The following is a 22,836-nucleotide window of genomic DNA, read 5'->3' as shown; positions in this document are numbered from 1 at the left end:
TTCTGATGATTGCTCCCACAGTTGATTTTTTCACACCAAGCTGCTTGCCTATTGTAGATTCACTCTTCCCAGTCTGGTGCAGGTCTACAATTCTTTTCCTGGTGTCCTTCGAAAGCTCTTTGGTCTTGGCCATGGCGGAGTTTGGAGTCTGACTGGTTGAGGCTGTGGACAGGTGTCTTTTATACAGATGATGAGGTCAAACAGGTGCCATTCATACAGGTAACGAGTGGGGGACAGAAAAGCTTCTTACAGAAGACATTACAGGTCTGTGAGAGCCAGGGATTTTCCTTGTTTGAGGTGACCAAATACTTATTTTCCACCCTGATTTACGAATAAATTCTTTACAAATCCTACCATGTGAATTCATGGATTTTTTTTTCACATTCTGTCTCTCACAGTTGAAGTGTACCTCTGGTGCAAATTACTGACCTCTGTCATCATTTTAAGTGGGGGAACTTGCACAATCGGTGGCTGACTAAATACTTTTTTGCCCCACTGTATTTGGTTTCATTGGAACATCAATTTTTTCAAGGATTTCTTTTTTTTTTCTTCTTTTGGCTGCCTGGTCTTCAACTAACAGCGTTGACACTAATTTCATGCAGCTCCTCAACTTGCTGGGCGGCAATCTTTGTAGTCCTGAAACAATCCCGTGAAGTCTGTCCTCAGTGAAGGAGATGATTGAGCTGAATCGCAACGTGATGGAGGAGGTGAAAAACACTACAAAAGGTGAATATGAAGCACTGGCTGATGGATAGTTGAGAGTCAGCTACTGTCAGATCAACATGCTCTAGAGAGGTTGCTTTGGCCTTTGTAATATTTTCCATTTACCACCATGTTTTTGTTTTTTTTAAGTTCATGCTTGCATGCATGCTTGTGCTACTAACCATTCATGTAGTGTTATCCTCAAGCTTTATTTTCATTTATGCTTTAAAAATATTAACACAGCAAATTTATTTCAGCTGTCCTCACATAATCAGCATTAAATCCGATCATGAAAAGTGATAACAGAGCTTTTATGTCTGCCTACTAAAAGCTACACTTTCTACTCCAAGTTAATGAAATTAATTATCAGACGAGCACACTTGTGCATGGATCATCTGTCTTTAAAAACATCCTGTCTGGATCAAAATACTGGTCGGCTTGTTGAGGAGGCTGCAAGAGGACAATTAAGTGAAGCTCACAGCCAGTGTGCACATCCAACCTAATTTGTAGATTTAAATTGGACACATTTTTTAAGGTTGTAATGTGGTTTTGGCAATTCTAGTCATCATCCCCCTGCCCCAACCTACTCCCCCCGTAATATGTGCTGTACCCTGGGCATACGGCAATGGAGCCCCAGCTGTGGGTCTGGCCATGTATCTGCTGCTCTGTTGCCCATATACCATGCTCCACTGCTGTGGCAGGTCAGGCATGCTCGTGGAAGTGGAAGCACAAGTGGAAATGAGCTTGTGTTAGTGCGATCAGAGAATGACACCTTTCTGTAAGCGCTAACAGGCACTGTGATCATGACACTGGATCAAATTTCAGAAGCTCATGTTTGCAGGAAAAGGAAGAGACTACATCGGCTTTTGACTCTCTAGTGTTCTGTGGTTCATCAAATCATTTGTTCTGGGCTCGCTGAATGACAACAATGACTCAGAATGAACTACAACTAACACTTAGCATTTCTTTTTAGCTTAAAAACAACTCACATTGTTGCATCAAAAGGATTCAAATCCTCATTTTCCATACTTTCTCAGCTCGTTCATCGTTGTGCTTTTCTCTGACAGATGTCTCCAGGTTCCCTCTTTGCGCATCCTCACCGGACTAGCAAATTAATGGAAGAAACAATGCAATACAGCTGCGAGTACAGACTAATTTGTGTGCAGTGAAGTGGTACGCCGATGCTGATTCAAACAATGTGGTTGTGACTATCCTGCCATCTTAAAATTAGGCTACTCGTGAGAGACAACCGTGTGGAAGCTAACAGCCAGTGCTTTATTCAGATTAAGTCTGTATCCTTCTAAATGTTTCCTTACTCTGGAGCCCATTCAATCACTCTTTCATTCCTCGATCAGTCTGTTTATCTGACGTTTATATTTGCTCTGCAACTTCATCCATTCACTTAATGCAACATTTTACTATCTATATTTATGCAGCAGACTCTTTGGAGGGCAGCCTGTTCTGCAACAGCAGCCAATAACACAATCAAACACTTCTCACTGGAAGTCTGCTGCTGAGACTTTGCACTTGCAAGTTTCTACATGACAGAAATGTGTGACCACTGCGTATAAACGCCGAACCATCTCATATAAAAAGCACATAACACCGCTCTAAGGTCCTTAACTACGACGTATTACATTTTGGACAGTCATGCATCGTCAAACGTGAACGCTGTAAGTACGGCCGCTGAAAGAATGAATGCATTACAGGGTGTGCTGGAGCGCGATTCGATGTGTAAAAAAAAAAAAAAGATTTTGAGAAAAGTAGCAGCCAGCTAAAGAAAATAAATTAAACTGGCAAGCGGCAGGTAGAATAAAGCTCCAGAGGAGAAAGCAGGAGTAAGGATTTCACAGTCAAATAACTTGTGACATTTTTGACTGGAGCTGTTGATGAGATAGCGCAAAGAATTACCTTGGTGTGTCAAAACAGGTTCTTTTTCTCCGTTTTATGCTTCCCAACAAGCACCAATTTATAAAAAGAACAATGGAGTGGAGAAATTAGACTTTTCAAAAGAGTTCTGGGAAGTTTAATGTGAGCAGTCACTTGTTCCTTTTTCAAAGTCAACAGCCAGACTGAATAAAAGCCCTAAGCCCGTGCCTAAAAAATGTGTGGAAAAACTCTCGAGTTAAACAGAAAATGTGCGACGCGCCGAAGAATTTAAGACAATAGAATTATTATTTCTTTGCCTAAAAAATCTTTTCTCCTATTGTTACATGTGATGAAAGAAAACACATCATATGAATGCTAAAAATGGTGCTTCGATTTATGCTAGGCACAGTTTTTAATAGTCATCTGTCTGCAGTACATCGCCATGTGTTAAACTGTGCTTCGCTTCCAATTTGGGACGAATCAAAATACACTGAGCACCATACCCACAGCCAATTGCCACTAGCCCACACACTCTTTAAGTATAAATGCATATGTTTATCAGTGTTTGACCAAAATCCGACAAAAACAAGACGTGCCGTGCCAAGCTGTTCTTCACGCAACACATAAAAAAAGTGTCAGCCGGAACAAACACGCTAATAAAAAGTTTAAAAATAGCTGGTGTGAGATCAAAAGAGTCATTAGTAAAGTAAAATCACTCATCGCCTAGGGTAGGGGTGTCAAACATAAGGCCCGGGGGACAGAATCAACCCAACCTCAACTCCAATCTGGACGGAGTTCAAAGATCTTGACATTTTAACTGTATTTTCATCAATTTTAAGCTTGAATTGTCATTCATGCTACACCAAAGTAATTAAGTAACAAATAAACAATTAAAGGGTTGGAAATTCCAATAAATTTTAAAGAAATTTACATTTCTTACATTAAGTTCAAAGTAGAGTGCATCTGGCCCTTGATGTAAATTCAGTTTGACATCCCGGTAGGAATGTCAGATCATATAGCAATGAGCTCACTATGAACCCAGACAGGTCATTGTTGCGTTCAGCTTACTCATATAGTCGCTCATCCAATATTATGTACTACATGACCGCAAGTGATACACAGTCACATAGTATGTGGTTATTATAGAAGGAAAGGGAGGCAAAGTGTAGTAACCAAATAAGATGATTATTAAAGTTCAGCTCATAAACTGTGATTCTGTGACAGCTCCAGGTCTGAAAAAAGACTTCCTTTATTTTTCTGTGAGATTAATTAATTAGATTTTTTTCATGTTTCTGCTGTTTAGCACGCTCTCAAATATCATATCTTTCAATGATCTGAATAAATGAATGAGAGACATATGCAGTACTTGTCTTGTACGTGCCTTTCCATTAATGTGACTGCATTCAGTGGTGAATGCAATACAAAAACGTTAGTAGGTTCAACCTGAAGCTGCCATGACTTTTATGGAAAAGTGACTCGTTCAGATGGAATCAGACACATGAAAAGGAGGGCACGTCTGAAAGTCGTTGACATCAGAATGCTTTTACGGCTTATTTTTAATACAGCATTTTTTGTTATCAGCTGGAAATTTGGAATGGGATAGTGGCTACAAAATGAAAGGGTAGTGGATAAAAAAATAATACACTGGGAATCACTGGTCAAATTTTGGTCAAACATCGATAAACACACTGGGAATGACACCTAGCCAGAAGGCTGGGATTTTTAGAGTCCTGCTACGTGCCTACCATCTGAAATTTCATCATTGTTTCATTGCAGAAAAAAAAGTAACAATTCAAATTCAAATTTAATGAGATCCTCATTTCAAATTCTATGCGTGCTCATGTGATGTTCCTACGCATTCAGATTCTCTTACACCTTTAAGTCTTTCAGTGCCATTTCATGTATATGAAAAATAAAGAAGCTGGACTTACCTAGCCTGTTGTCCAATGCTCCAAAATCAAGAGAGTACTTGACAACGTGGTAATTGTTCCAAACATACAGCAGATTGTCCCTGGGGTTATAATCCACAGCAGCAATGTACTGATAGGAGTTGGGGAAAGGAATGTCCAGGAAGCCATCTTTACTGAGTTCTGTGTTGTAGATGTAATCGATCTTGTTTCCCGTCGCTTCATTGTCATCATCCTCATACACCGACTTCACCACATAAAGGATTCCGCAAATCATGAAGGCGTTGGATGCCGAACGCTTGTCATACGCCGTGTCCCAGGTCCCCTCAACGCGCAGTGTGTAGGGATTGAGTTGGCTGATCACAATCCGCCCGTTGTTCTGCTCGGTCGCGTAAATCACCCACAGGCCGTTTTCGTCTACAGCCAAATCAATGTCTGATTTCCCTCCCCAGCGGTACGGAGACGTGTCGTGGTAGTTGGCGTTGGCTATGATGGCCTCGCCGCTCTTGATGCGAGTTCGCAGGTCAAACTTGACAATGTTGCGTGTGCGCTCCTTGTTGAAGAAGAGCGCCCCGTCGTAGACCACAAAGCCCGTTCCGTCAACGCGATGCGGAAGCTTGTAGGTCGTTGTCGGCCTTCCAGCGACAAAGTCTTCTTTGGATGAGTATTCGGTCAAGGTGTCCGTGCGGTAGGGTGTCCAAGGCATGTAGTAGATCTTATCCGAAGCTTGAAGAGGGTCTTTGCACCAAGCTCCGGACTGGTGGTCCGATTCAAAGAGATGCTCGCTCTGGTACACCCTCCGCAGAAGCCCTGGGCACAGGAATACTGAGGAGCCAAAAATGGGGAAAGACAATTACAGAGTTACATTGGCAGGTATTAAACAGACGAATCAGAGACAAAATTGAACAAGTTTAAATCTGTGTTAAGATGGGCAGTTTTAGAAGTAAAGCAGATAAAAAAAGATTTGCGTGAAGAACACTGATAGTTAGAATTATTTGCATTTTATTACTACAATTAAACAGAACACAATCAATAACAAAAAACCCAACCCACAATGAGCCTTTTCATTATTTCCAACAGTGTCTCCAGTGCAGTGAGCACTGCTTTGCTTCCAATTACTTACTGTAGTCTTCAGCTGTTACATATGATACTTCGACTACAGTTACCGGACCCCAGAGGCGAGTAGTTACAATCTGTCTGAATAAACTGGCTTTGAGTTTGGAGGGAGAGAAGAGTAAATGAAGTCAGGGTTATCTCTGCTGACTTAATGCAGAGCAGAAACGAGTCAGAAGTCACTGATGGAACTTACCCGAACACCACTAACTCGCCCACAGAAACACACACAAATTACCATTTTGGTTCCCTTTAGTTTCAGTTACACTTTGCACAACGGCTTATTTTCACATCCAATTAGATACTGTGCCAGGGAAGAAAACAGGTTTCATTCTTCTCTTTGGTTAAAGCACCCCAGCGGCACTTCTTAGTAAACAGCATTAAACACCCCCCCCAACCAACCTAAAAATTTTGATAAATAGCTGCACTTCAATTATTGGCCAAGGTAGAGATTTAGAAGAAAGAAAACAAATTAAAGTGACATCATCTGTGTAATGATAGCCTGTCCATTATTTCACCTACATGACATTTTTCAGCCCCGTGACATGATTTACAGCCCCACACACAATAAACTAATTATATGTAAACTGGTTTGTAGTCAGATCTGATAAAGCCAATACAGCTGGAGAGGGTCAATGGTGGAAAGCTAATTTTAGTTCATTATGGATTATCGTGGACTGAGGCAATTATAATTTTCTTTTCTTTCTAAGTAGATTGCATCTGCATACAGAATTACAACAACAACACAGCGTAAGAGTTTAATACTGCAATTAAAATTGTACAAACAATAACACATGTAACAACGAAAGCTAAAACAGCAGACGAAGGACAAACACAGGCAGAAAAGAAGGCACAATTAAGAGCTTCCCCCACTTTCAACAGGTTTGCTCCAGAAGAATATCAGAAATAAAAACAATGTGTGCAAGAAGGCTCTCTCCGCTGTAACAAGCCAGCAGCCTGACAGTGCGCTGACAGCTTCTAGCCGTGGATCCATTGAGAGGTAAAAGCTGCGGGCTCCGTCGAGGAAGAGACAGAGAAGAAAAAAGAAAAAAAAACACACAGAGGCTTCTTTCCCTTGTAATCTCCTAAGATTAAACATGTTGTCTACCTGCAGGTGAAAATGTGGCGAGATGCGTCCTGTTGACATACAGCCTCGGCACACATCTCAGCGGTGCTAGATGTGTGCCGCTATGCTAAGAGGGCCGTTTCTATGGTTGAGAAACACAAGATGCGCTGGGGTACAAGGTCAGAGTCGGCAAGCTTTGTTCTGACAGCACACTGGGCTCTATGGAGGTTGTAAAATATGCTTTTTTGTCGTTTTTAAGGATGCAAGAGATGGAGGAGTGAATGGAAGACATTAGAGGAGCGATACACAGGCTCACATGGCTTTCATGGGGAACTTCACAACCGTTGCCACAGCAGCGCCCGTCACATCGGTAAAACGTTTGTAACTCCCCTTTCACCTTCGCTGCTCGTTCTCGTTGCTTCTGGTTTCGCGATACGTCATTAACTAATGACTACAACGAGACCGAAAAAAATGCATTGCCTCGGCCATTTCAGCAGAGCTCTCGACTCGTGTAATGATTTCAATCCCATCTTTAACTCGAACCCGGCTTTATATTTATGGCGTCATGCAAAAAGATAATGCGGCGCAGGTATCAAAGCCAAACTCATTCCACTTCTGCGGTTTGTCTTCGATCCATCTTTATTGTTAACATCTGACAACGAACAAATTCTCTAGGTCGTGTTAAAAGGTAAGACTACAAACACGGTACAAAGCTCCTGGGGCACAAGTGTAGCTTTAGCATATGTTTTGCAGCATCATACAGTGCTGATAAGGTAAGAATACAGCTGCCATGATTTATCCCTAGTATTGACTCTTTTTAGTCCCTGAAGGTTATAGTCATCATCATGTTAGAGCTATAATGAAAAATGCTGACAGCTTACTGGACAAGCTATTGATCAACCTGTATAGCCCTCTGCTTTAATATTATGCAGCTGATAACGCAGAGATGGAAGAATTTTCAGTTATTACAGGGAATAAAAACACGCCGGGGTTATGAGATTTCAGCAGCGAGGAGGTTTGCGATGGCTTGGATATCAGAACCCGTGTGGTTGATACTGCTGATGAACAAGAAGTGAAGGCACGGGGTCAGAAGGTTAATTAATATTTTGGACGCTGCTGTACATGAAATTCCCTAACGGTGTTTCATGGAAAAACCAGATATTCCCCATGAAATGCATGTTGAGCCACAGTAGCGAACAACACAATGGTCCTACGAAAAGTTGCCGTAGCGGCCCGTCACCGGCAAATAGCAAGCGCGTGCCCAAATGGAAATGCAAGGTGGCAAAGACAAAGAAAAGTTGTTGGTATTTAGTTACCTTTTTGTTCCACTTCTATTTTTTTAGGCATGAAGGGGAGAGAGAAAGAAAGAAAAAATACAAAGAACAGGTTAACATCGTGATCACTGTCTTTATTTTCCAGACACTCCAAAAGAAACATGGGTTAGTAACAGAGGGACACACAAAATTTGATCATCAGTTGTTTTTTTAGAGAGCAGACAGCGTTGCGCCCTCATATGAGCCTGCTGGAAAAAGACAGATTAATCAACTCTGAAATTGTTGTAGAACATGCTCTGGGTTTCTGCACAGCAACAAAAAACAGAGACATCGCTGTGGGGATGGGAATGTATGAGACGAGGCAGGGCTTTTAGAAAAGCCATAAAAAACATTTCATATTGTCATTTATAGATGGCAGGTTTAAGCTTAATGCTTAATTAGGGATGGGTATCGAAAACCGGTTCTTGTTGAGAACCGGTTCCCACTGTTTCAATTCCTTGGAATTGTTTGCCATTTTTGCAAACGATTCCCTTATCGATTCCAGTCGCCCCAAATGACGTCACCACGTTGCGGAGCGTCATTTACCTGGCAGGAAACATGGTGGCTCAAACGCTAAAAAGTTTGGTTATACTTTACGAGAACGGATGACAACAGGGCAACTTGCAATAATTGCAAAGTAGATATTTAATTTAAGGGAGGAAACACTACGAATATGCAAAAGCATTTGCTCACAAAACACGCGATAACCTTAAATGAATGTCGTGTTTTTAATTCCGCTCCGGACTCGTGAACCTCAACCCAGCAGCAGCGGTAACGTTTGCACGTCCTCTCCTGTTAATGCGGCAGGTAAATAATCAACTAACAGTGCATATTATGTTAGCGCGATCTGCCTTATTACAAAACCTGCCATTACTGTGCATTTAGGTGATGAGAGAGAGACAGACAGAGTCTGGCTGGCTCAGATGCTGGCAGTTCTCGCTGCAGTCTACCGGTAGCGTCTCCATTCAGGCCAGGATAGACGAATGTCACAGCGCAGTGACTAAGTCTGTGGTAAAAGGCTTGAACCTATTTGCCACAGCAGATGCCCCGATTTTCGGTAAGTGAATGTGTTTAATTGTAGGCAGGGACATTACTGGATATTCTTGTGTAATTGCTACAGAATAATTTATGTTATACTTTGTTATTGCTACAGAAGAATATTTATTTTATTATTTTACATTTACAATTTTTTTTCCTGGGGACCCTGTGACACCCCATTGAAGAGCCGTAGGCTGTGAATCTCTTAAGATCTCACTGTTGGGTTTGTAAGGCCATGTTACTCCTAAATTTCTATCTTGTTCAAAGAGAAGATATAAAACAAAGATCTAAGCTAATTGACCTTAGTGTTCTCCTTTTTTTAAAAAAAATAATCGATAAGAGAATCGATAAAGAATCGAATCGTTAAACAGAATCGAAAATGGAATCGGAATCGTGAAAATCTTATCAATACCCATCCCTATGCTTAATGCTATAGTTAGAGCAGGATCAGGTGACCTCGACCCTCCCTTAGTTATGCTGACCTAGGCTAGAACCCTTCCCGGGGTACAATCAAGGCAAAGGGTCATTCACTTCACATCATCGTCATCAACTATCAACAAATCAACCATATGTACCCGTATTTACCTGCACATATACACCTCTCATTCACCATGACAGTTTTTCAGGATAAATATGAAAATCCTGTAATAATAATAATAACAACAATAATAATATAACGTATAACTATCCGCTGTGACTTGGAAACACTTGTTTTTAGAAATAAACCACAAGAAAGGAAAATTTATTCTTATTTCCATTAAGTAATCTACACTTAAAACCAATAATCCAACATTCACCCATGTTAATCTACTTAAATTGACCTAATTCTCCATATACAGCACAATGTGCAGCATTTCTGTAAGTAGCTTCTCTTAGCTTTGATTTCTGTATTCTGGCACTATATAAAATGCAACTGAATTTTCTCCAGTCATATAAAATGTTTACATATTGTAGACTTTTTAAAATCTTATGATAATTAGAAACTTCTGAATTCTTCAGAAATGTTTTAACCATTTTCAAGTTTGTTCAAGCGAAAACAATCTGTCCTGCAATTCAGCCACTGCAAAACACCACATTGATTCAGCTCCTAAACTAATAATCAGACACTCATAACCTGAACAGACTGATGACAATAATGATGATTACCGTATAAGATACCTCCCCTTATTCAATGGGATGCAGCAGATGATGTAAATCATTCTAAATTGACTGGTGCGACTGTTATTAGATTATTATAATGGATGACGTGCTGGATATTGATTTCACCTGGACTGAGATCGAGATTTAAATCTGCATAAACACATTCTTATTGACACACACTTGAAACATTGACATATTTCGCGTTACCATTTGCACGGCAGACAGAGAGCAACGTTAGTATTAAACTGGAGTTTTATTAGTGGTCATCAGTGTTGAGGTAGTTAGATGACTAAGTAAAGGAGTAATGTGTTACAGCACTACTCGTTACTTTAAAAAAAAGTGCTTATGTTACTTAATTACTCTGGAGTAAGTAACGCACTACCTGCTGCATTACTTTTGCATTACTCTATAAAACCAGTTAATAATAAAACCCTACAGCTAGAGACTCATTAGCACAAATCCCTATCCTAACGAGGACATATATACAGTCTTTCTTTTAATGCAAAGCTGAGAACAAAATCAATCCACTGAAATTCTACTGTAAAAACGGAGGCTACAATACTAATGCTGACCATCACTGCCTGTTTTGAAGATCAGCCTCAGGCGGCTGGTCTGGGGTCAGCATACTTTCAGCTTTAACATCATTCTGGGTGTTTGGCTAGCTTTGTGTTAGCATGCTATCTGCAGAGATCTTTGCAGAGAATTGAAGTTATGTTAGCAGTGTAATGCAACTGTGTCTGTCTTGGACGCAGTTTGCATTTACCGTCACACCCTTGTTCTTTTGTGCCATTAAAAATTAAAAGCGATGCCCTTGAAAACTGAAATCAGGTGATTGCAGTGCAAGTGTGAAGAAAGAAACAAGCCTGTGCTGCTGTAAAATGTCATCTGATTGTAGCTCATTGTAGCCTGTTTTACCCAACACTGGCGGTCAACTAGCATGTTCAAATTTAGTATTCTCAGCCTTTCTATCTACCCAAAAAATATAAAAATAAATGATTTAAATAATAAAATTAAAAACCTGCTAGCTAAGAGATGCTAAATCACACAGAAGAGCTAAGCAGATCAGCAGAATCAAGTGATTAATTCACTCCAAGAGATATCTCTCGCATTAGCATTATCCACTGTGAATAATAACTCCATGTACTTCTGAGTTCAGCTTCATCACTGTGACTTCAGGCAGGAAAATGTTTCTCACTGATCTACTTCTGTTACTCAATTCAAACATTAAGTAGCTCATTTCAAATTTAAAGTAAATTTATGTATTCAAGTGGGAGCTTGAGTGACCTATTTTTTTTTAAACATGACTCTTGCAAGAGTAAGGGAAAAGTAAGAGCTGTTTGCAGTCTACATCTAAACAAGCACACCGAAAGCCTGCTGAAAACAAACTACTGAGCCTATTACATCTTAACTCTCTATATAATTCTTTTTTTCCGTGAAGTGAACAAGCCTTTTATGTCAGACATGGCGTTTTGTCAGTCATTCGTAGTTGGCGTTAGCATCCACCCCGTGCGCCTGCTCCTGTCCCTTCCCCTTCAGTAATCTCGGTTCTAATAAGAGAGGATTAACCTCTGTTACTAGGGCTTACAAGAGTCCTCTCCTCCAAATGGAGAGTGCAACAGAGTGAGGTATGGAGGTCAGTGGGCAGGGGGCAGGTGGGGTAAAGTTTGAAAGATGGGAAAGTTATTAGAGTAGAACAATATTAATGAAGGCACTGAGCCAAGAAAAGGAGCGAGAACGAGGATGTCGGGCGACGGAAAGAGCACGAAGGAGAGGAAAACAACGGGGAGGGGAGAGGCTTGAACAAGTCGTCTGTGTTTGTCAGATCATAAACTGGTACAGCACAGCACCTCATTAACAGAAAACACTCCAGCTGTCACTGCAACACAACAAGTCCATACCAAGCGCGAGCAACCATTGCTTCGGGCTGCATGTGAATCGCTGTTACCGACACCCCAAATTTGCCAATAGCTCTGAACAGCATGCGGACCCCATAGATCAAATCAAAGTAAACAGCCAAACGCTACCCGATCAAAGCCTCCTCACCTCCCGTGAGCAATGGCCACACAACGGGGACCGCGGGGAGGCCGGCGTTTCTGATTGAGCGATTGCTAACAGCGGCGAGGCGAGAGGAGGGTAATGATCTAAAGAAAAAGGCATTAGTGGCGGGGATGTGAGAAGCGGTATACAACGCAATCATCGGGGGAGACGGTGTGAGGAGGGAGTAAAGGATGTGGATGAAATCCCTGACAAGGAAATACGCCGCTCCCTGGGCGAAGTCCACCACAGCGGCCCTTTCGCTCGACCGGACGACAAATGCAACAAGGTCACCCATCAGAACGCTCGAACCGACTTGTCCTCGTTGTGTCGACTCATGTTTCACCGTAGACAGTACAGACTGAGATATACACCTGCGATATGCGTCTTGGACTTACTCAGTCACACACACGCAAGAGAAGCAGCGGGGAAAAGCAGAGATGGAGAATTGATTCATTTGAAAAGCTTCTTTACTCCACCGCACCACCCCCATTGTGACCTTAATACGATTTTGGTCACGGCTGTCACTGAGTCACTAAAAAGCACTTAGCTCTCTCATCTCTTTCTTTTCTCTCTCCCTTCTCGCCTTTTTTCCTCTGTCCCCACTTTCATGTCTGAGAAACTATCAAAAAAAGTGCGCACAGATCAAAAAACATAAGGGTCCTTCCAGATGAAACACGGACCCGGCGCGGAGCCGTCGCATAAAAGAGCCTCTCGAGCATCATAGTCATTGACTCGACAAAATAAAAATGATCCTTTGCCTGTACCCTATATTTGAATCATTTGATGGAGCCTTGTCCCGATGGCTTCGGAGGGCTATTCGTGAGTTATATACAGCGATGTGTGTCAGTATTATTCACTATAATATCTGGTATTATTATGGCTTAAAAATTAAGCTTTTAACTGTAGCCTTTACTCTGCATTTTGATGGTCGAGCTTTTGTAGGTCTTTTTACAACCAGAAGTTACCATCTGTACCATGCTGGACTGCACAGCTTTCAGCCAGCTAACTTGATTAGCAAGCAGCAGCAAACTGTGCTAGGTAGCAGTCTAAGAAAACACCATTATGTCTGTCACCAAAACAGAAAACCAAACTTCCTGGATGGTCTATGCCACACAGCGTGCCATGTCATTTGTCAGATTAGTCCCCGACACAGCAAACGCAGCTGAGAGGGCGAGTTCAGTGACTGGAATTAGAGGAGGTGAAGCACAGCAGTCAGCACACCAGTCAATCAGGTGGCCACGGACGTAAATTTAAGCCTTAACACTATCAAAACTGACGAGTTATTTAAAAAAACTCCACCGCCATCCAGCTGTTATGAAGGGGGGAAACTACCCATAGGGACCAAAGCTATTTTTTTTTTTAAATGCTGCTAAGTTGGTTGTTTAAATATGGCCGTCCTAGAAGCTTGACTCCCTTTGTGTTTTTCATCTGTTTTATTAAACTAATTTAAATGTCGTCTTGATGCACGCTCAATCATCCAGGTAAGTAAATCCCTCAAAGTTGATTCTGTTCATATAAATGTAGCGTTTTGTGGGAGAAACGTTTCGTCACTCATCCAAGTGACTTCTTCAGTCTCGGCTGACTGCAGGTTTCCCCAATCTTATAAACAGTGATCAAGGAATTGACCTCCCAGCCCGCTGTTCCTTCAATGATGCTAGTTTCAGTTATTGTGCAAATGTACTGTTTATAAGGTTGGGGAAACCTGCAATCCGCTGAGCATTGAATGTCATTTATATGCTTACAGTTGGGGAGATAATAATTTGATCCGCTGCTGAATTTGTAATTGTGCTCACTTTTTATGGTGGTTTCATTTTAATCAACCAAAAATCCAGAAAAAAACATCACCTGTTGGCATGGGCTTGCCAACAGATAAAACTTTATCTGAGATACATTTTTTAAAAATGTAACACGTTGCCTCAAACAGCTACATGCTGGCATACCTGGAGGCAGCCTGGTGCAAGCAGGATAATCTTTTAGCCACAGAGAAGCATGGGTGGAGCAGTTTGAGGTTGCAATGCCTAGCTTTAACACACCTCAATGCTCCCACTCACTTCCAAAACCTGATTTATCTAGGGACTGGTCCAGGGTTAGATAACCAGTTGACTCACTAATCTGGGAACATCGGAAACAATTACCCAGTGGGCCGTGAGCACGCTGCATGCAAAAAATTAGCTATTGTGCTGTGAAGAAGACAAAAACAAGCAGAAACATTAGCAAGATGGCTGAAACAAACCGTAAACCTATGTACGGCTTAAAAAGATGCACGTTACTGGGCACTACCTGTTTATCTTTCAAAACATGCCACAGTTTGGGGGATATAAACTTCACCTTGAGTTATGTAACTCTAACAGCTGAACATTGTGTAGTCAGCGCAGGTTAATGTTTAAGGTTAATCAGTCACTGCTCTGCCACTAGGTTTTTTTTTTTTTTTTTTTTTTTTTTTTTTTTTTTTTGCCTGTCCCGTTTGGTTCTTTTGCCATCAGAATTATTGTCTAAAGGCGAAGAAAGATGCCCAACGGATTTTCTTTACCAAATTGACCATCCCAGCTTTGCCGTAATGGTCCATTTGATTCACCTTTTATTCTTTATTTTATTTTCACTTGCTGAATACGGGACAGACTTGACTGGGGGAAAGAAAAGGGAGAAAGAAAGAGGGGAAGAAAAACAGTTGAGAAGAGGGACGGGGGAGAAGGGCAAAAAACAAAAACCAACAGAATAAGCAGAAGAAAAAAAAAAAAAAAAAAAATACATATATCGATCACCTGGATCACCTGTTGAGAAAGAAAAAAGAAAACAAGCAGAAGAAAACGAGAGTAATACAATAAACCACATCACAATGATATATGGGAATATGACAGTAAATACTAAATATTAAACATTATTGTGCAGCACGTAAGATCGACAGCACAGTGTGCATTGAGGTAGGAGCCAAAAAGGGTGTAGTTTGTGTGTGTGATCACCCGTGTGTACACCTGTGAGCATGGACGCGCTTGTTTTCTTAAAAGGTTCCCTCATGTAATGATCTGCTAGAGGGTGTGGGGGGCCACTGCCCCGTCCTCCAGGGCATGAAGCAGGTATGGAGGAGATCAAAACCCCAGACATCCAGAGGCCCCCAGAACACAAGAGACCAAGGAAGACCAACAGAGGGGCAGCCGCGCCACTGTCCCAGAAAGAGCTGAGGAGAGTCCCAGATGAGGGGTCACCCAGCAGCCACGGAGCAGAAGCCAGGGGGGGCTGCAGTGACGTGCCCGTGAGCTCCGCCGGCAGCCAGCTGTGCCTGAGTGACCGAGCCCCAGGCCGAGAGGCCGGGGGCACCCCACCTCCGAAGTGGCCCAAGCGAGCCCCAGGCTCCAGGCCCCGATAAGCAGCCGCCAAGGAGTGAGCCGGTGTGTACCCGGACGCCCACCCCCGGACACAAAGAACCACCAACGCACCGACGTCTGAGGGAGTCCGCCCCCGGCAGGGGAAGTGGTGGGGGGAGATAGGCCTCCAAACCTTGGAGGGCCTGAGCTGTCCTCAGAGAGGTGGCATCTGATACCCAACCTGACATACAGACACAGACATACAGGCACACACAGATACAAACATCCATTCCCACCCTCATGCTCTCATATGCACTTACTCCACACTCAACCAACGTGGAGACAGACATAAAGAGACGCTGTACACACAATCACACTCCCCAAGCGTACTCTACGAACCGGGTCTAGGTACCCTTGCCCCTGGAGGGGGGAACTGCACCCAGACCCAGGTTGTGTTACCCTTTTCCCTGCAGTGGGGAGAAGCAGACCGCCCCGACTCCGCAGCAGCAGGGAGGCCCCACACTCCGGACCCCAGTCGGACGGCCAACTCCTCCTCCTAGCCCCCCTGCTCCAGCAGAAAGCAGAGAACGAGGGTGAGAGAAGACTCCTAACCTCCCTCCACCCGCTCATTGTAGTGTTGATGTATGTGTGTTCTAAGGTGCGTTTAAAACCCAGGAGGGCATGGAGCTACCTGCCAGAGAGCAGCAGGTAAGCGCATAGTCCCTCCTGCTAGCCCTCAATGTCTACGTGTATTTAAAATTGAGAGGTGGGCAACGACGCCGGGGGTGAGGTGTACACCCTGATGGTAATTGGGATTCCGTGTAGCGTGCCCACCCCCAAGATCCTATATTTATGTGTAATGAGAATGTGAGTAATGTGAATGTCTAAGTTGCGGGATAAAATTGAGGCAGAGGCAGCCAGAAGGGGACAGAGGGGGGGGGGTTACCTCCTCTGCACCCTGGTGACACACCCCCACTCCAAGGCCCTGCATGTGTGGGTGGTTGTGGTGGAGCGGGAAGAGGGAGGCAGCTGGAGATGGGGAGGGAAGGAAGGGAGGAGCAAGTGACCCCTCCCTGGGGCCAGCTCCCCCGCTGACCCCAGTAGGCACCCCCATACTCCGCGACCCACCAGGGAAGGGGGGCCCAGGCCCATCCGAACCGGGGCCCAGCGCAGCGGCGCCGCCCGGCCCCACAGAGCCCGGGGCAGTCCACTCAACCCCACAACAGAGAAAACTGCACCCACCCCATCATCCACTCATCTTCCAGACTACATAAGACAATAGACGCCCAGGCTGAGATCTTCCTCCACCTCTCCTGTATCTCCCCCTCTTGCAGAGAGAGTTCCTGAGAGAGGAAAGCCCCTGCAAGATGTGACAACCCCCCCCCCACCAGTTGAAGAGCCCCCCATCTGGCTCGGCGCACCGGCGGCACCCTGCGCCAGTGGCGGGCCCCCATATACCCACCGGCCCACAACCCCGGCAACACACCAACCAGGACCCAGGCCCCCGAGGCCCGGCCAGGGCCCCAGGCCAGAGCCGGAGCGCCCCCAGAACCTCACGCCCGTCCCGGACCCACCCAGGGGCAGCCAGGCTACCAGGTCAGTAATCCCCGTCCGTCAGCACAGACCCTCCCCTAGCCCCGCTGCACGTAGCCACGAGGAAGCCGTCACCTAAGAGCCAACAGAGCCCCTAATTGGCCATGACCGCTACCCCGGGTTGAGCCCCCCAAGGAAGATGCTCCCGGGGAACCCCCCGACGCCCCAAGCCTGACCCTACCCCCACACCAATCACAACAGTGAAGGCGAGACCAAAATATGACCCCCCACCCCCACTAGGTGATGGAGCTGATCAGAGGAGCCCAGAGCGATTGATCTGATGTGGTGGCAGAGGCTGTATCAAGACTAATGTAATCTAATAGATAATTTCTATATTGGTTAGAATTAAGATTGTTTTTATTTTTCCAGTTCATGAGGACTGTTTTCTTGGCTATGCATAGAGCAGTGAAAACCATATGGGCTATATTCTTTTCTGAAGTGACATTATCTAAGCTGCCCAACAAACACACTAAGGGGGAAGTTGGAATGTTACATTTCAGACACTTTGATAAGTCTTCACATATCTCGCGCCAAAACTTCTGAACTGGTGGACAGAACCAAAGAGCGTGGATATAATTGTCCGGTGAATTGGTTTGGCAGTGTGAGCAGTTGTTGGTAGATGCAAAGCCCATCTTGAACATCCGATGACCTGTATAGTGCACTCTATGTAGTATTTTGTATTGAATCAATTGAAGACTGCCACTAGGTTAAGTCAAACATGCACCCATTAACTTTCTTCCGCTTACCCAATGCAGAGTCAGCTGTCACACGCCACAAGGCGAGGTAGCCCCTAGACTGGTTGGCAGTCTATCACAGGGCTAAACCATACATTTAGACCAGAAAGTGTAGCTGTAGCCATGCCTCCACTAAATTGTTCTGATGTAGCGGTGGCTGGATCTAAGGTTTATTTTTTGCACAGGGCGCACTGAATATATTTTCATAACATTACAGGAATGCAAAAGGCAAACTTGATCATCTAATCACAGCGATGAAGTCACTTTGCAGAGCATGCATGCTAATGCAGAAAGCACCGCAGACACCGCCGTGGTTGGCCATTTTGCTAACAACCTCCCCCCCTCCCCCTAAATCCCCCATTGGCTACAAATGAGGGCAGCAGCTGTTTGTAACAATGAAAAACTTAAAGGAAATGCAATAAGGTTTTTGCTTGTGTGCATATACATATTTCAGTTTTGACAGTTTAGATAATATGATTATATGCACCCCGCCGCTCAGCAATACCATACCCTATAAAATTCAATTTTAAAGCCTCTGTGTAACACAGTCCTTACTTCATTTCCCCCCCCACAAGATTTCAAGTATAATTTCCACCTGACAGGTTGCTGTGCCGACCTCTCACAGCCCACGTCCTGCAAACGGCGAGCAGCTAACAATGGGGATCTTTAGCCGCTGCGAGCGCATAGACGCTGTCATGTGAGCGGCAGCTGTATGGATTTTCATTTGAATAATTAATGCTTCCCAATTTCACACTAATGGTTGAGAGGTATCAGAATGGTATCATTAGCCACTAATAGAGATTCATGGCAGAATGGCAGCAATATTTTTTGCAATACGGCCCCCCCAAACACCCCACCCTGACACACTCCCGTCCCACCCCCCCCACCCTGTCTCAAGCAGGGAGTTGCAGAGAGCAAAACCCTCAACTCCATCCCATCAGCTTTTTAATTAATGGCACAAATTACAGGGCTTTGAATAGCATGTGCCTAAGGATGGGGGAGGACACGCAGGCAGCCATCTCTCTTTCTCTGAATTTTCTCTTCATCTCTCTCATTTTTTCCCTATCCCTTCCCTCGCCTGGCGCTCATGAGTCTCCGATACCATCATTACAGGTTCTATTTCTCAACAGCCCTCTTTTTTTTTTTCTTCTTTCAACCACTTGTCTGCTCTCTTTGTGCTTCCTTCTGGTACTTATTCAATCTCCTCCCTAGCGTCTCCTTTCTGTCTCCATCGCTTTCTGCCTCCCTCCTACTGGGAAGCAGCTATGCCGTCCTATAACCTTGACAACGCAGGATGCTGTGCGCCCGCGCGCGCGTCTTCTTCTGTCTGTGCGCGTGTCTGTCTCTCTTTGAGGGACAGGTGCAAGGACTTGGCGCTCATCCAACCTGCTATCCACGTGAGACCGACCAACGGAGGGAGAGAAAATTAAAAAAATAAAAACAAGGGAAGGCTCAGCAAAACAAAATTAAATACATTTTTATGGAACATAGCAGCAACTGGAGCAGAAATAACCTAATTGCACCTCCTAAAATACGTCTTGATTTTCAAGGACCTTGAAATTATGGAGGAGAACAGCAGGGTGGAGGTGGGGGCGGTGGGGGAGATTGTGGAGGAGAGGCAAAAATAACTGTAGTGTTTAGTCTGGTGTGCGGCTGGACGCGGAGGAGCACCAGCCAACAAAGAAAGGGGAAAACAAAAAAAGCTTTGATTAGTAGGGTGATCATTAAAAAGGAGAGACCCCCTGAAGAGACTGATCTCTAATTAGTAATGTATCCTCGACACTTGGCATCCCAGCATCTCTTCAGACACATGTGCGCGAGTGAGTGTTTGTGTGGGGCTGTGTGCAGTGGGTGGGTTAACACTGAGATAAAAGCTTGGCTTGTGTTACATAAATGGGTGTTTATGAACATTTCTGCAGCTCTTTCGGCAATTGTGCATTAGGCAACGATGATGCTGTATGTATGTCACTGAGCAAAAACAGCAGCTGCTACAGCACAGGAACCTGATAGATTACAGCAGCTTATTCAGCTATTAGTGGGGGGAAACAGTTTCCACATGTCCAGATTCACCCCTTTAACACGGCCATTTATCCACACCGGTAATCACCGCTTCCCTGTGCAATTATATCGCCTCTCAACTGGGAACATCATTTTTTTTTTCCAGGGGATAATCCCACCCCTAGAAATGCCACTTTCTATTTTATGTTTACCTTTTAACCACCGTGGCAATCAGGCACACTCTGTTTTAAAATTAGTGGCTATCAATTTCATTTTCTGTACATCTGCATTTGTTTAATAGTAAAAATGTTTTTAGTCAGAGTACCTGGATATATAAACAAAAGATTTCAGTTTCACTGTAATATCTACAGTCATGGTAAAAAAGTTCGCATTAAGGATTTATTAAGACTAGATTATTCTCAGTTGCAGACACCGACATGAACAGCTGGAGACCGAACGGCTGAGTGCTGTAGTCCTTCCTGTTCTACTTCTTTGTAGTTTGCTTGAAGTCCACTGCCTGAAATTTACGTCACAGGGACACTAGCAGACTCACAAACGTGGAAATTATAAAGTCCTCTTTACTAGTTCCATAGGAATACTGTGGGAATTAACCCTTTAAGACCTACCATAGAACCAAGTCCGCCAGAGCTTATCTTTATATTTTTACATGCTGTAGAGCCATTTTTGGGAGCATTTCAAGTTGCTATACATCAATACAACCATTATAGCCCACATTTTAATAATATGTATGCATTAAGTCCATAGTAACTACATAAATTACAAGAAAGTGCAATAAAGTACAAAAACATGGAAAATCGTTTTTGTTTTTGTTTTCATATATTTCTAGTTAGAGAAATTTAAGAGGCTTATCCCTCAAAACTGTAAATACAAAAAAGTTGCACAAAATAGTTTCCCACCACAGGAAATTTATTTTGAGTTTCTTCATAGTTTTATTTTTGAGATACACCAATTTTTATATACTGCAGGAAAAACTAAAATAAATATTATAATGCAAATTTGCAAAAAAAACAGCATATGCATCAAAATAAACTATTTCCAGCAGTGCAATACGAGTGCTAAGCACTCCCAGAAACGACACAGAAAAGCATAAAGTCAAACATAACTTTTAAAAACACCAGTATAGGCTTATAAGGCCCCGAAGGTAAAAAAAACTACATTTTCCGCAAGATGACGTCACTTCTGGTTTCGGGCAGGTCATGGCGGACATGCAATATTTCGTGCTGACGTCTATTCCAACGTAGGAAGTGTTATGAACAGCCGATCGGATCGGCAATTTTTGCAAAGCTTTATGTGGAAGGAAACCGTGACCTAGGACAAGCTGATGGCATAAGATGTAAGTACAACTCCTCCGGTTTCATATGCAAAAAAAATTATTGCGCTAGTTTACGTGGTTCCGGTTCAACAGGGATTTAAAAATAGTTACGCAAAACAGAGCGTGCCCGCTCCGACCGGCTTTAAAGGGTTAAGAGGGTAAATATTAGCCAAGTGCTGCTAGTCAATCCACTCAATTAACTGATCATCAGCAAGTGTTAGCACCTCTATAAAAGCATAGGTTGTGGCTAGGGATGGGTACCGGTATCCGGTGCCATGATGGCACCGGTTCTGACATAAACGGTAGTAACCAGACCGAAAAGCTGCGCACATTTCGGTGCTTTATTTCGGTGCTTTTTTTTCCTGAGCTGTGATACACTTTAGATTCTAACCAATCATTTTACGTTTCCGAGGATAGTAGGCGGGTCCAGGTACGTACGTTCTTTTAGAGCAGAGCTACAGATTAAAAATGCCCAAGGCGCAGCGGTCAAAGTCTGGCTGTACTTCACAGCAAAAGATGCAAACTCAGCAGCCTGCAACAAGTGCTTTAAGCTGATACTGTGATACTGTCAAAGGAAGTAACACATCAAATCCGATGAAACATCTGGCGACGCATAGCGTTTTTTTTAAAAGCCGAAAAATGCGCCGTATTTGATAGCTTGCTGCGAGACCTCACACCGAGCGCATCTACTGCGGTGTGGTTCCTGTTATCGGACCGGAGTTAGCAACATCCCCAAAAAACCCGAAGAGGAGAGTCCTGGCCCCTAGCCCTGCCAGTGTAGCAGAAATGATGATGATGGCAGCAGCAGCCGTTCTTCTCTGGGTGAGTAGCTTAATGTTGTTCGTGTGTAATTTACGTTGAGTAGGCTAACCACGTTATTACATTAATGTATGTAAGGTGAACTAGCAAACATCATCATAGCTACATGCAGCTGTCTTCTTGTTTGGTGGCAGATACTCCCTTCACCCTGGCCAAAAAGGCTAAAATGACCAAAGAAAAAGTGGAAAACAGCTAAACATGAGAGGTTTTTGGACAAAGTTTGTGTTTTTTTCCATTGTTTAAGCACTGCTTCCAGCCAAGAGTGATACCATATATGCCCTATAGCTGCAGAAAAGGCTAACATTGTTATCTTTTTACAAAAAAAACAGCTAAACATGAGAGGTTTTTGGACCACTTTTGTGTTTTCCATTCTTTAAGCACCGGTTTGAGCACCGTTTAAGCACCGGCACCGTTTCAAAAGTACCGGTTTGGCACCAGTATCGGATAAAACCTAAACGATACCCATCCCTAGTTGTGGCAGTTTACTGCTCTGGAACATTCAGATGTGTGTTAACACAATGCCAAGGATGAAAGACATTAAAGTGTTATAAGGCCAAGACTTCTGGAACAATGTTGTTGGACAGATGAGACCAAAGGTGAGATGACTGACCATGTGCCAACAGCACATCAGCACAAACACATCAAACCAACCATTAGTCATGGTGGTGGAGGGGTGATGATTTCGGTTGGCTGGACAACTCAAAGTCCATAAACATTAACTATAAACTCTGTATACCAAAGCATTCAGAGAGCGTGAAGTCAACTTTGGCTAAAACTGACTCATGCAACAGGACAATGATCCCAAGCACAGCAGCAAATCTCCAACAGGAGTCCAGAAAGCTTCACACTGACTGAAATGCTGTGGTGGAACG

General features: G+C 43.5%; 1 protein-coding gene across 12 annotated transcripts in view; it reads right to left on the bottom strand.

The window, feature by feature from the left end:
* Nucleotides 1–22,836, bottom strand: part of LOC146521807 (adhesion G protein-coupled receptor L3) — a 281,489-nt gene that overhangs the window by 116,622 nt on the left and 142,031 nt on the right. For 10 of the 12 annotated variants that reach the window (XM_085144243.1, XM_085144224.1, XM_085144236.1 and 7 more), the window contains exons 6-7: nucleotides 7,974–7,988; nucleotides 4,503–5,303 (exon numbers count right to left, since the gene is read on the bottom strand). In XM_085144243.1, the coding sequence (XP_085000369.1) occupies nucleotides 4,503–5,303; nucleotides 7,974–7,988 (816 nt within the window). The remainder of the gene's footprint in view (nucleotides 1–4,502; nucleotides 5,304–7,973; nucleotides 7,989–22,836) is intronic. The other 2 variants (XM_085144230.1, XM_085144271.1) reach the window with 1 other exon arrangement.

This window comes from Neolamprologus multifasciatus, chromosome 3, assembly GCF_963576455.1.
Source record: "Neolamprologus multifasciatus chromosome 3, fNeoMul1.2, whole genome shotgun sequence".
Classification (NCBI taxonomy): Eukaryota; Metazoa; Chordata; class Actinopteri; order Cichliformes; family Cichlidae; genus Neolamprologus; species Neolamprologus multifasciatus.
This window is presented reverse-complemented; position numbering and strand designations above follow the sequence as displayed.